The 13,465-nt window shown below is 41.8% G+C and overlaps 1 protein-coding gene across 8 annotated transcripts in view; it reads left to right on the top strand.

The window, feature by feature from the left end:
• The window catches only part of LOC308402549 (dedicator of cytokinesis protein 3-like), a 252,665-nt gene that overhangs the window by 204,716 nt on the left and 34,484 nt on the right, over positions 1-13,465 (top strand). For all 8 annotated transcript variants that reach the window (XM_080891465.1, XM_080891466.1, XM_080891470.1 and 5 more), the window contains exons 13-20: positions 1,897-1,985; positions 3,843-3,968; positions 6,951-7,075; positions 10,014-10,176; positions 10,643-10,749; positions 11,357-11,528; positions 11,961-12,058; positions 12,576-12,659. In XM_080891465.1, coding sequence (XP_080747591.1) covers positions 1,897-1,985; positions 3,843-3,968; positions 6,951-7,075; positions 10,014-10,176; positions 10,643-10,749; positions 11,357-11,528; positions 11,961-12,058; positions 12,576-12,659 — 964 coding nt within the window. The remainder of the gene's footprint in view (positions 1-1,896; positions 1,986-3,842; positions 3,969-6,950; positions 7,076-10,013; positions 10,177-10,642; positions 10,750-11,356; positions 11,529-11,960; positions 12,059-12,575; positions 12,660-13,465) is intronic.

Raw genomic sequence — 13,465 nt, 5'->3', positions numbered from 1 at the left:
CGGTACCTGTAAGGGGTTCTTAATAAAATATTAAAAAGTAAACAAAATGTTTACTTTTTAATATTTTGTTACGATTATGCTGATATGTCCGGGTACATGTGACCCTCGAAATAAGTGGACTGTTGTTTTTTTGGTAAAGTCCTGATATTAAAGCTAAAAGTCTTTGTTTTAAATCCATATTTATCATATTACTGTATGTTTGAGTGAACTAAAATAGCAAAAGTGCCCAAAAATATCAGCTTACAGCACAAACTCAACACACCCAGAGCTCAGAGATGATATTTTCTTTTTGGAAAATCATTTTGTCCTACTCCAAATATTTCTGGGCTGAGAGAAAAGGTCAGAGAGAGAAAGAGGAGAAGGTTAAAGATAAGCGAGCTGGAGAGACAGTAAAGAGTGGGGCATGCCATATATTTTTATTATAGCTTTACTTCTGTTCTTATCGCTCTGTCACCACCAGCCTCTTCTTACTAAACTGAAGACATGTCATTGTGTGTGTGTGTGTGTGTGTGTGTGTGTGTGTGTGTGCGTGTGTGTGTGTGTGTGTGTGTGTGTGTGTGTGTGTGTGTGTGTGTGTGTGTGTGTGTGTGTGTGTTTGATGCCTCAGTCTTAGCTGAACTGCTCGGGTCGGTTCACGGGGGGTTAGACGTCTCCTTTTCAGGCTTGTGTTCCAGCATCGTGTGACGTTAACGGGACCGAAATCATCAGTTTGTTAGAATCAGCCGAGGAAAATGTAGATCCACACGTTCACTCTGAAGAAAGACGAGTAAATTAAGAGTGGAACGAGCGAGTTGTTTTATTGGATGGGGCTGTTTTATGTTAATACAAAAATCCAGCAGCTTGACACAGCGTGGCTCATCCACTGTATTATCTGCAAATAGGTCTGCTAGTTACTGCTCTTTTTCTCTTTCCTCCTGTTGTTTCCTTGATTAATCAGTCGATCTGTAAAACTGTGAAAATGCAATTTCCTGGCCTCTAAATGGCTCAAAGATGCCATTAACGGGTGTTTAATCTGACCTTTGGTCTAATCTAAAAACTGTTTTCCCTTTATGAAACAAAAAAAATAAATAAAATGTATGATTTGGCCGAGAGCAGCACTCTCTAGTGCACAGAAGTGTGCAATACAAACAGAGATGTTACATTTTCCAACAAAACCACAGAACCAAAGATGCGTTTGCACAAAAATGCGGCAGGTCAGCACTCGAAATGGAGAGTGGGTTTGTCAAGATACCAGCGATGAAGCCCGGGTGAAGATGATCTGCACACAGACAAATGTTTTGTTGCATTTTTGGAGTAGCAGCAGGAGTGAAAGGGAAGCCTACAAGATGGGAGTGAACCTGCTGCCGTGTGTCGTTTGGAGATGATGACACCGACAAAGAGACAGGAGGCCCGGCTGAAGATATTAAGATCCACACTGGGAGTGAGCAGGATGGAAGGGATTTGAAATGAATATGATGAAGTTCGAGCTCCATGCAGAAGAAGAGAAGATTCAGAGGACAGATGTTTGGTGCGACAGGAGAACAGACAACAGAGAGGGAGAGATGGAGACAGCTGATCTGCTGTAGAGACCAACGAAGACATGGAAGAAAGACCTGCTCCAATTTATCCGTGTATTTAACTCCAAAATTTCCCCTCACTTCCTCTGACATGTCAGCGCTGCTGCTCTGCCTTGCTACCTGTCATTCACCTCACCACCCCAGCATCCACCCGTAGACCACGCCCCAATTTTATATTTTAATTGCAATGATTGATGGCACGTACGCCCCAGAGTAACTGCCAAAATAACTAGATTTCAAAAGTCCATTATATCCAACCGAACTTTTGTTGTATAAAAACACAAGTTACAAATATATTGTTATCCTTTATAGGACATGATTGTTTTTTGTTGCTCTCCAGGTGTAACAATGAGAATGAATGGTACCAGATCCATGAGAACATCATCCGCAAGTCCAGCACCAAATACACGGCACCCAGCACCAACTACGGTAGGAGAGACCACGTGTTTGTGTACCCTGAGTTTGGATGATCGGACCCCAACAAACTGAGTGTGGGATGAAGAGCACATCTCTGATTTATGCTAAATACAAATACTGAAGCTCATAGTTACATTTAAGAATAAATAACTTGTTAATATCTCAAAGATCTCCACTTTCTTTCATGCAAACTTTTCTGGTTCTGAATCCCGAACAAGCCCCTAAACTGTTATGTTCCCTGAAACGGGCTACAGGATGAGGGGAGTAACAGTAGAGCAGCGGTTCCCAACCTCCAGGCCAGTTGTTTGGTACCAGGCTGCGAGAGTGGAGGCTCGGGGGTGAAGTGTATGGTTTTCTGGGTTTTTATCAGTTTTTAGCGTTAACTTGGTTTCCTTCGGACTTTCCCCGTGTAATGAATAAATCTTCTTTTTTTGGTATACTGGTTTTATTTTGTATTTATGACACCTTAATGGCCGGTCTGTGAAAATATTGTCAGGTATAAACCGGTCTGTGGGGACCGCTGGCCTACAGGATGAGGGGAGTAACAGTAGAGTATCCATGTGAAAGAAAAGGTGAAAAAGATTACAAACTCAATCCTGATTTTATTAAAAGCTCTAACTTCGCCTCTACGCCCTAAATAATCCAGAAATAAAAGAAAAGCATCAGCAAACAGATAATGTTGGGAGATTGGAAATAAAAATGAAGAATCTGCACCTCAACAACACAAAAGAAGAAAACCCCACTCTGCAAACAGGAGGTCACAGTTACTCACTGGGAGCTTGACATAATTAAAACACAACACACGGCTAAGGCTACTGTACGTCTGGCCCATAGAGAGACTGAGCTGCTCTCCTCCCCAGCTCTTACACTGTAGGCCTGGTTGATCGCTGAGTGCAGCCAGCTGTGCCCTCACTTCACTGGAAATGACGGGCAACCCAGCTATGGTAAGAGAGGAGGCATAAAGGTTAGCAATCAACACCCAAAAAACACAGCAGGCTTGCTACACGTATATCGGAGCACAATTTATTGTCCTAAAAGTATATTTTTTTATTCTACTGGATTTTTTTGTCCAGGTGAATTATTTTGGCCACAAAACCCAGAAGCAGATGCGTTATCCTTGCAGGGTTACCCTGCAACATTAGCAGTGCAGTGGTGTTTTTGTGAACACAGCAGCCGAGGGTGGAGGCAATTTCTAGCACTCAGTTATTGCTCCAGCCCGCTGATGTTCTGTGTGGACCGTTTCTTCCAGTCACTTTATTACTTCTGTCAAAGCACAGAGGGCAGGAGCAGATTCTAGTCCTGCAGCACTTGTGACTCGTTTTATTTCATTGCTGATGAGTCAGCCGACATTTCAGGAACACTGAACAAAAAAGAGTTCCCAGGAGCAACTTATTTAGAGCGTCTGACTGACACATGCAAGTCATCACTCTGACATCAGCGGGAAAATCATATTAATTGGTGTCACTGTAGAGGACTCTCCTCTGCCCCAGTGTTAAAGTCTGTGAACTCCCATGACCCCGCACAGATATGTGTCTTTAAAAAAACATAATCCAGCAGCAAACTTTTGTTTTCAGGTGAAGAGATGAACCCAGACTAACAGGCTGAGAGTCTGCTGGAAAAGCAGTTTGGCAACGTTTAGCATGCATTGAAATGTTTGTTCTGATTCTGGGGAGATCAAACGAGCTCTGCAGCTTCAAAACTCTGTTTAGACTTTAAGTTTATCTGAATTTTATGTGTGGCCTAAAGGCTGTGCTTTTTAAATAGGACACTTTGTTCTGTCTTCTTCCTTTGCTTTTCATCCATCTCTCTACCCATCTTCTTTTTCTGTCAACCCACTCGTTCCCATTTCTTCCCCTTCACATCCTGCAGGGCTGATCATCTCCCTGCAGCTGCTGAGGGGCGACATGGAGCAGGTCCGCAGAGAAAACCCGCTCATTTTCAGCAGGGGGGTGGCCATCACACGCAAACTGGGATTCCCAGATGTCATCATGCCCGGTGAGTCACGTATCCAGCTTCATGCAGGCCTACCCATCGCAGCGCAGCGGGCTGTCCACCTCAACACTTCTATTCTTAGTTTACGTAAGCACACAGCAGAGATGGACTCCGTGAATAACACGTAAAATAAATAAAAACAACAATTCAGGTTTGAATCATGTAAATGGGTCAGACAGGAATAGAAAAAGTGCTGAATGTCTGGGCGGGTTTTGTACATCTCTACCTTCTGCTTTTGAAGAAGGGAGCAAAAACACGTACCTGTTGAGCTGAAGCACAGAGAAAAGGTGCAGTGTTGCAGGTGTTCTTCTCGAGCAGGCATTTTGTAAACAGTTTTATTTCTTGCAGCTATAAAAATCTTCAAAAGCTTTGTTTGGCTTTCAAAGAGGCCTTTGGATCAATGTCCAAGTTCCAAACAAAGAAAGAGAATTTAGATTTGAGGTCCAGGATCCCTGAAAATAAACAAGTGACTTCAAGGCTGGACAGATGGACAGAACCACAGAAGCTGATCTGCGCTCCTGCCGGGCTGCTGCTTAATTTAGATTCCTACATGGGAGCAACAAAGGAGTGAATCTGGTTTTTCCAGCAGGAACGTCTCCAAAGCACTGGTCGAAGTAAACAGTTTCCCAGAATTGGACCCGCTTTGTGATATTCCTGTGTTAGCTTCCTCTTCTGAGAGCTATAAATCCATTACAGGGAGACCGAATGTGTCAGTTTGCATCTCTCCACTGACTTCATTTTAATTACAGTGGAGCTTCTCCTCCTGTAATATGTTAAAATGTTTGTGAAGACCTTCAAAGCTGTAAATGTGTTATTATTTAATAACCCAATAAACTGAGTTACAGGCTTGTAGATATTTAAGTCCACAGATGTATTTTTCATAAGTGTGGAAATCTCTTTCAGCAGTACTTAGCTTAAGTCACTTTGATGATTTAATGTGTCTTGTTGTACAGCTTCCCAGCTGTTTCTGTCGGTGTGTAAAAGATAATTCAATCTTCTCAACAAGTGCACTGCCTGCTGTCAGAGACGTGTTAGGCATGCACGCTCATTTATTTATCAGTCTTAGCTCTTATCTGCCCCAGAGGACTGACATCATTTAGTCCAGCCCCTCTGCAGGAGACTGGAGCTCAAACTATCTGGTCCTGGGTGAGGAACCAGACAAAGAGTGATTCAAATGATTTGCCATGGGAGACCCTGCCAGGGACAAATCCCCCCACCCCTGAAAAAAAAAAATATATATATATATATATATATAAATCTCCACCACAATAAGGTAGTGATCGTGGTAGTGAACATGGAAATGTCGAGTGTTAATCAGACCTTTAGAAATCATTGCTGTGGCGCTGTGAGCAGATGTACACACAGTGCAGCAGCTTCTGGAGGAAGTAAGAACCAGGGGGCAGAAAAATCTGGCAAAAGAAAATAAAAATGGCAAATGTTTGATAAATCTTAGAGAAAGCAAAACAAATGAAAATAAAAAATATATCGTGATGTCTCACTGTGAGGGACTCATAGACTTCTTTAGACCATGTTGGAGGTTTTCTTGGTGCACTGTGGAGTTTAAATATGTGAATTTGTTTCCAACTTCACTTTGAAAAATAAAATATTATAGTTCCTTAAGTTTTCTCTCATAAATTTGCAGCTGACACAAAGATTTTACATTTTTATGTTTGAGAAAACTTTTATTTCCATATCTGGATTTTAGGTTTTATGCCTCGTTTTTCCAACTGGCTGCAGCCTGATAAAGAAACCACAAAGATGGACAAGTGTGTGTTTGTGTGTGAATGCTGCAGCAGGCTGATATCACATCCAGGCAGCAGCTGGATTTACATACAAAAAGCATCTCACTGTTTACTTTTTGTATCCACTGCTTGCAGCTTCATTCAGTTAAAGAAACCTTACCTGTCCCACATTCATGCTTACTTTTTAGATTTAGCAGAAATACCAAACACTGATGCTGCTGAAGCTAAAGTGCTATGATCTCCACAGTCTCCTGTTAATTCATTTATGCAGCCTGTAAAATATGTGACCTCAGAAAATATTCAACATCCCGCATTTATGTGCTTGACAAGAGAGGCTTTCTTAGAGGCATAATTTCAGCCCCAAATATAATTTCTCCTCTGGTCTGTGGTGCTGCTTGTCCGGTGAGATAGTTATGATGCGAGCTGCCATGTTTTAGAGCTGCAGAAATGTCTGTTGCTCTTCAATAGACAGGGCTGAAAAATGAAGCTGAGGGCAAAAAACTGCAGTTCCTCTTAAAAGCAAGTCAGTCCCTTAGACTTCCTGTTAACTTTACAGCAGGAAATAAACATTCTTACAGCCTGCTACAGAAATTATTCAAAGCTTTTACCCCGTCGTGCCAGCTGTCAGGAGTTAATCTTTACATAATTACAAGAAGTGCTTTGAATACATCATCATTACCATAGATTCATCTGTACCACATCAGGTCCTTTTGTAGCAGCCCTGCCTTGCTTTGTATTTAACTTTCGCCTTTAGAAATAAAGGACACGAGTCGAGCAGCTTCATAGTCCAGCTCATGAACCTGCTGTGCTGCTCTCATTGGTGAATACTCTTAATGATGATGAGCTTAACAGGTAAACAAATGAACGCTTACATTAAGCTTCCCTCTACAGCAAACAGGAAGAAAACAGCAGGGCTGCACATCCCACAGGCACCAGTGTCTTTCACACACATTAACCACTGCTCCCCTCAGGCAGTGATGGAGTGAGTGTTTAACTCCCATCTTTATACATTAAAGGTGACACCTCCTCTATGAGGACAAGCGGGGAGTGATAAATGAGTCCGCACACGTCCACACAGGTCGTTAGTCTTATGTGTGTCAGCTTAAAATGTGTGCGACACACCGCGCCTGCTTCGAGATTACGGACATGTTTGCATCTTTGTTGCATCTTTACAAATAAAACAACCATGTGCGCTGGTGTTTGACACATATTAGTCTGCATTAACATGTCTCTGCTGGTCCAGGTGACATCCGTAACGACCTGTACCTGACACTGGAGCGAGGAGATTTTGAGAGGGGAGGGAAAAGCGTTCAGAAGAACATCGAGGTGACCATATATGTGCTTTACGCCGACGGAGAAATCCTCAAGGTAGGGAAACGTTCCTGCTGTAAAAAGCCTTCTTTTGTCCATTTAGTGGCACATAATATAAACAGACGTTCAGCATCTTTCTTCTTCTAACAAAAAAACAAGTCTTTCATCAGTTTGAAGTTGTGCCTAATGTTAAACTTTAGGCTGGTTTATAGCAGTAAGTTTCTTTAAAGGCAGCAGAGAATTTGTAGCTCACAGCAAACATGTTTCTGGTGTTTTGATGGTTTAGTTCAAGTTTAGAGTAGAATTAGCAAACAATGAAAACACCAAAGTCACATTAAAACACACTAAGTAACAGCTGCAGCAGATGAACCACTTCAATGTTTTTTGGAGATGAAATGACCTGTTTTATTGGACTGTAAGAGTAAAGTAGTGAAAATGTTGTAAGTTAGAATAAATGAGCAGTATAATCCACTATCAGCTCTTTTATGTGTGTGAAATCCACGTTGTTGACCGTGCACACTTCAGTACATGCTTTTAGTTTCTGTGCCGGTCTCATGATTTCTTGGGTACCTGCTGCCCCCTGTAGGTTCAAACCTCATATAAAGAAACTAAAACACTTTAAAGCAGTAAAACACCAGGGCAAACATCCGCCTGCTTTACAGGTGAAAATAGAGCAACAGGACCGCTGAGTCTTTGATTTTATTTATTTTCTGCTGTGTTTTACTTGCATCTATTTGAAAGACTGAGTGTAAACACAAAAAATATTTTATGAGCTGGAATGTGCAGAAAATAGGTTTAAATGTTAAACTAATTTCTTCTAGTCAGAGAATGTTGCAGATAATTAAATGTTTGCTTGATGCATAAAGTTAAAAGATTAAAACTAATAAAACAAGTTTTAAAAAGAGACTTTTCCATCTGATTATATTTTGTATGATGGATTATGCAGAAAAAGTAGAATTGGGCTGAAAGATCTATCGCTTTATCACCTCTTCAGGTTGTAAATCGTGTTTTTAAAAAGTAACTAAGTAACTAAGTGATTAATTACTTTTGAAAATAAGTAATCAGTAAAGTAACCAGATTACTTTTTGGGGAAGTAATCAGTAATTAGTTACTTGACCAACACTGCACACAAGTAGTCTCAGTGATAACAAACAATATTACTTACAGATGATTAACAGAGGTGAAACTGCCCAATGCCAGCATACGACTGTCTGTAATAACTGTGTATTTTCAATAGTGTCTATAACATCTTGCAGGCTACTGTCTGCTATAACAGCTTGTATGTGGATGGAGGTCAGACCCTCCACTGAGCATCGTATGAAGGATTACACCAACATGTCATCCGCCTTCACTGTGCTGCCCAATAATAATCCTAGAGAGAAGGAAGCCCCCCCCCCCCTTATTTTAGCGAACTTTAAGGTTTTATATCTAATTTGGAGCCTTTTACCTTGTCATATGTGTCTGACAACATTTTGTCCCATTGATTAAATTGTTTCTGGCTTATTTCTATTGGCACTGTTTGAAATAAATATAATAATTTGGGTAGTATATTCATTTTATTCCAATCTATTCTCAAATATAAACTTAGGTTAGATTAAATTCCATCTCGCTATATCTTCCTCGATTTTCTTTTGTATTGGTGAATAATTTCTTTCTAATAGTTCTGTGAGATCCTTATGTATTATAACTCCCAAATATTTAAAATACTGTGAGGAAAGGGCACAAAAGAACCTGCGTAGACCACATGATGGATTCAAACCCAGGAACCTTCCTGCTGTGAGGCAACAGTGCTAACCACTGCTTGGTATTTTTTCTGGTGATTCCCAAAAAAATAGAATTTATGTTCTAAATAATTCCTGTACTAATTTTACATCAAATATGAGTGCTGGCTCATGACTTTTGCACAGACTGAATGTAAGACAGTGGTTCACATCTCCATCAGTCCCTGCTGTCCAGCTCTACGTCTAACTTTATCTCTCCGTTGGATCCTATTTCCTTGGCACGTTCTGCTCCTGGCTTTTCTTGAGTTTTCAGATGTTTTAGTTTCCCTGCAGAAATGAAAGAGAACTGGTTCAACATTAGATGTTCTTCATCGTCACTTAAGAACATATGATGAGCTCAGTGCACTGATATGACCTGACAGTGTGAAACTAAAGCCTTTTTTAAAGTATGCAGGCAGGCTGAAAGGCCGTCTATTTGAATTAGATATATAATCTTCATAGCCTGCGACACGTTTCTTACATGTTACGATGAATCTGACTGAACTGATCACTACAGAAGAGTTGTGTCAGAAACAGCTGAGCCAACAAAGGCACAAGTGGAGTGTTGGACCCACTCTCAGTGACAGTAAATGCATTTCTCTGTGCTGACGATGAGATTTCAGAGATGTGTGATCAGGAACTGAGGTGAGCTTATTGAAAAGCAGATATTGATTAGCAGATGATCAATAGTCTGAACAGCCTGAGTCAAAAACAGAGAAAACTGCTGTTCTGCCAAAATTTAAAAAAAAAATAAATTAAATTTGAATGCAGTTGATCAGAGTAACCGCATCACTAACCAGCCGACTTCTGAGTGATGTTTGTGTTTGTCTCGTTGGTGGCACCTTTGTCCGATGTTTCTCCACACTGGCTCAAACTTACAGGCTCTGCAGTTTGAGGTTCACGTTGGAATGAGTCTGTAGAAATAAACAAGTTCATGCTTCAGTGTTTTTCATAAATGTTATCATTTAACTTCCAACTTTTCCACCAAAAACAAGCCAGCCTATCACACCTTTCTTAAAGGTTCCCATTCAAATACGTTTCCACTCCTTGACTTCGCTTACCTGAAGGACCCCTTTCAGTTGACCTTTGAGTATCACTCAAATGTGTTGTGTGCACAGCTGGCCCAGGTGTTGGTGCGTCACGGCTGTTGGGGCCGCTCTGGTCCACAGTTTCTCCAAGTGTTACTGCAGTGTCACTGATCTCATTGTTTGTCTGCTTCTGCACATGCTCCGTAGGACTGCATCAGTCTGGGTTCAGGTGAGCCCAACGTGCCAGAGCACCGCTCCTTTGTGCTCTACCATAACAACAGCCCGCGATGGAGCGAGGTGATCAAACTGCCGATTCCCATCGACCGTTTCAGAGGGTCCCACCTGCGCTTCGAGTTCAGACACTGCTCCAGTGAGTGTGTTACTTGTGTTAATACTGGGGCTGTCATGGCTAATGGGATGATCCGTGTGGAGAAAATAAATGAGGATCCAAGAACAGGCACTCGTGGAGGTGCGAAGGAGGCTTATTGTAAAAATAAAACCCAGAACCGTGTAATAAGATGACAGATGCATCTGCATTTCTTGGCATGCAGATGCAGCAGCTGGCTGCTCACTATAATCCTCCCAGACTGATTAGGTGCTGCTTCAAGCAGGTGGTGACATTTATAGAAAATATATCTAAATATAACATTAAAAGCATAACCAAGTTACTCTTTGACCTTCTTATATGCAGGCTGTATCACTTTGTCTACAATAGTGAACTGGTTTTCTGAATACATCTCTAATAATCTGAGAGACATTTAACTTCGGTGCTTTTTGACCGAACACTCGGTGCGTTTCTCCTCTCACATGTTCCTTCTTCGTCATTTTCTCTGCAGCAAAGGACAAAGGAGAGAAAAAGCTGTTTGGTTTTGCCTTCACGCCTCTAATGAGAGAGGATGGAACTACTCTCTCTGATGAGAGCCACGAGCTGTATGTCTACAAGGTCAGCTACACTAGAGCTTTTCTGTTTCCTGGCTGCTACTCATCAGCCTTCATCACACGTTCGTCATTTATTCTGCAGAGGAGTCTTTCTGTTGGCTGATGATTGCAGCAGAAATGACAATATTTAGTTAGTATATATGTGAACTGTACTTCAGTAATCTCACAGTATAACTATAAAGTTCACTTTAAATGTTGTGTACACTTTGTACATGATATCCACAACACCTTTACTGTTGCTCACCAAAACTGTACAGCAGGTCCAACTCCAGGCCTCAGGGCCGTGTCCTGCAGGTTTTAGATCTCACCCTGGGTCAACACACCTGAATCAGACGATTAGTTCATTAAAAGGCCTCTGGAGAACTTCAAGACATGTTGAAGAGGTAATTTAACCATTTAAATCAGCTGTGCTGGATCAAGGACACATCTAAAGCCTGCCGGCCCTCGAGGCCTGGAGTTGGACACTCCTGCTGTACAGTGTTCACACACAAGCTTCATGTTTGCAGCTTTTGACTCAGTTTTGCAGCTACACTTTGTCAATGAGGTGCACAGATCTATTGTAAGCGCTTTCCTTCCTTCCTTTCCTCCTTCTCGGTGTCTCGTGTCCTCAGTGTGATGAAAACACGACCTTCAGTAACCACGCCCTCTACCTGGGGCTGCCCTGCTGTAAGGAGGACTTCAACAGCTGTCCCAACATCCCCTCCAGCCTCATTTTCCAGCGCAGCATGAAAGAGACCTTCTGGATTTCCACACAGCTCTCCTCCACCAAGCTCACCCAGAACGGTACGCAGCTGATCTGCAGCCGGCGTTTGAGCCGCTCGTGGATAATGTGCTTAAATATGCACGATTACACGTGAGAATTTCAGACTGTTACACCGAAAAAGGTGTTTTTAATTCCACTGTCACCAAGTGTTTGCATATACGGGCTCGTATGATTGTTGGCGTTTCTTTCTGATATTGTAGTCGTAACCTGACATAAAGCAGCTTGAGGTGACAGCATTAAAGTGAGGAAAAACTGTCACCATCTGTTATGGTTCTGGCATACAGACACCTGCTTTCAGCCGTTGTGCTGCGCTAACAGTGGCTTCCTCATTTATGACAGTTTTTACTCCGTTGTACATATTAAACGGCTGTTTTGCTGCTCACAGGCTGAAGTCTGAATATGAGCCTTTTTCCGTTGTTTTCCTGGTGTTTGACATTCCTGTTGTCTTCCAGTGGACCTCTTGGCCCTGCTGAAGTGGAAGGCCCATCCCGACCGGGTCATGGACATCCTTGGACGGCTTCGGCATGTCAGCGGAGAAGAGATCGTCAAGGTGAGGTTTGAAGTCGAACAGGTGGGGAGATTGTTCTGTTTAATATGTGTAAACACTTGTATCGTGGATCATCATAATATTCTGTAGCTGTGCCAGATTTGCTGTGTAAGACATTTGCCATGTTGCTGGGCAGGACGTGTTTGTTGGTGATCTCTGAGGTGGTTTGAGGTGATTTTTTAAAGCATGTGTTAAAAGAGCTCTACAGGTGTTGTAATACTCCTGTGGTCCCATTAACATTAGCTTGTAGACAACCAGCAACTGGGAGGATACCATGAAAAGGTTTGATTCTTTAAAAATTGTCATGTGGTGTTCATAAATAACTAATAACGGAAAATTTCTTTCCGCCATTATGTAAGCCATTTTCCTCAGCAGGACTTTCAGCAGCTGTTTACTAAACTGAAGACATGTCATTGTGTGTGTGTGTGTGCGTGTGTGTGTGTGTGTGTGTGTGTGTGTGTGTGTGTGTGTGTGTGTGTGTGTGTGTGTGTGTGTGTGTGTGTGTGTGTGTGTGTCTCAGTTTCTTCAGGACATTCTGGACACCTTGTTCTCCATCTTGGATGACAACACAGACAAATATGGGCCGCTGGTTTTTCAGTCATTGGTGAGTGTGGCGTGGGCAGTGCACGAAGAAGGAGAAAATAAAGTAAACAAACAAAAGTAACAAATAATGAGTTTCATTAAATTTAATAATGAGGATTTAGAGACTTGCAGAAGAAACAATCTAATACAGATGAGGCTAACTGTCAGTTTCAGTCCCACTGATGTCATCCTCTGAGTTACTGGAAACAGGAGCTCTGACACCCTAAACCCTGAAAGCTGAAAGATTTTTTATTCTGTCATTTTTTTTACTCTAATTTCAGTATGACTGTGCAACAGGAATAAGAGTTACAGTTAAATTTGGAAAATGTGGGTGGGTGATGAAAGAAGGTTACGCTGTAACAGGAAAATAAAATACTGTGGGGTCATGATCACATGATCACAAAGAAAGCACTAAAATATAAACAATAACCTGGTGCCTGCACATCTGTAAATACGAGCTGAACAACAACGTATGAAAAGCTCTGTCCAGTCAGAAGCTTCAGCAGGACAATGATCCCAAGCACAGCAGCAGACTGTCGATGACGATGAGAGAGATGAAGTCATTGCTGCATCGTGTGATAGACTTTCACACACTGCCTCTGCACTGTGGCTCAGTTTGTGTTTCATAAGTAATGACATGGTATAAAATGCTATGTGTTCAGGTTCCTCTGAGCTTCTATTTAACTGCTCCAAACATGAGGGCTAGTAGCACCATTTCCTTTTTAAATCTCTTTATAGCTAAACCCTTCGCTTTGAAAGAGGCCGTACTTTTTTCACTGCGACTGTAAATTATGATTCATTTTCTGTGCATTTAAGCGTCACTCAAGC

This window comes from Rhamphochromis sp. 'chilingali', assembly GCF_963969265.1.
Source record: "Rhamphochromis sp. 'chilingali' genome assembly, chromosome: 9".
Taxonomy (NCBI): Eukaryota; Metazoa; Chordata; class Actinopteri; order Cichliformes; family Cichlidae; genus Rhamphochromis; species Rhamphochromis sp. 'chilingali'.
Note: the sequence above shows the minus strand (reverse complement) of the source record. Positions and strands in the feature narration are given on the sequence as shown.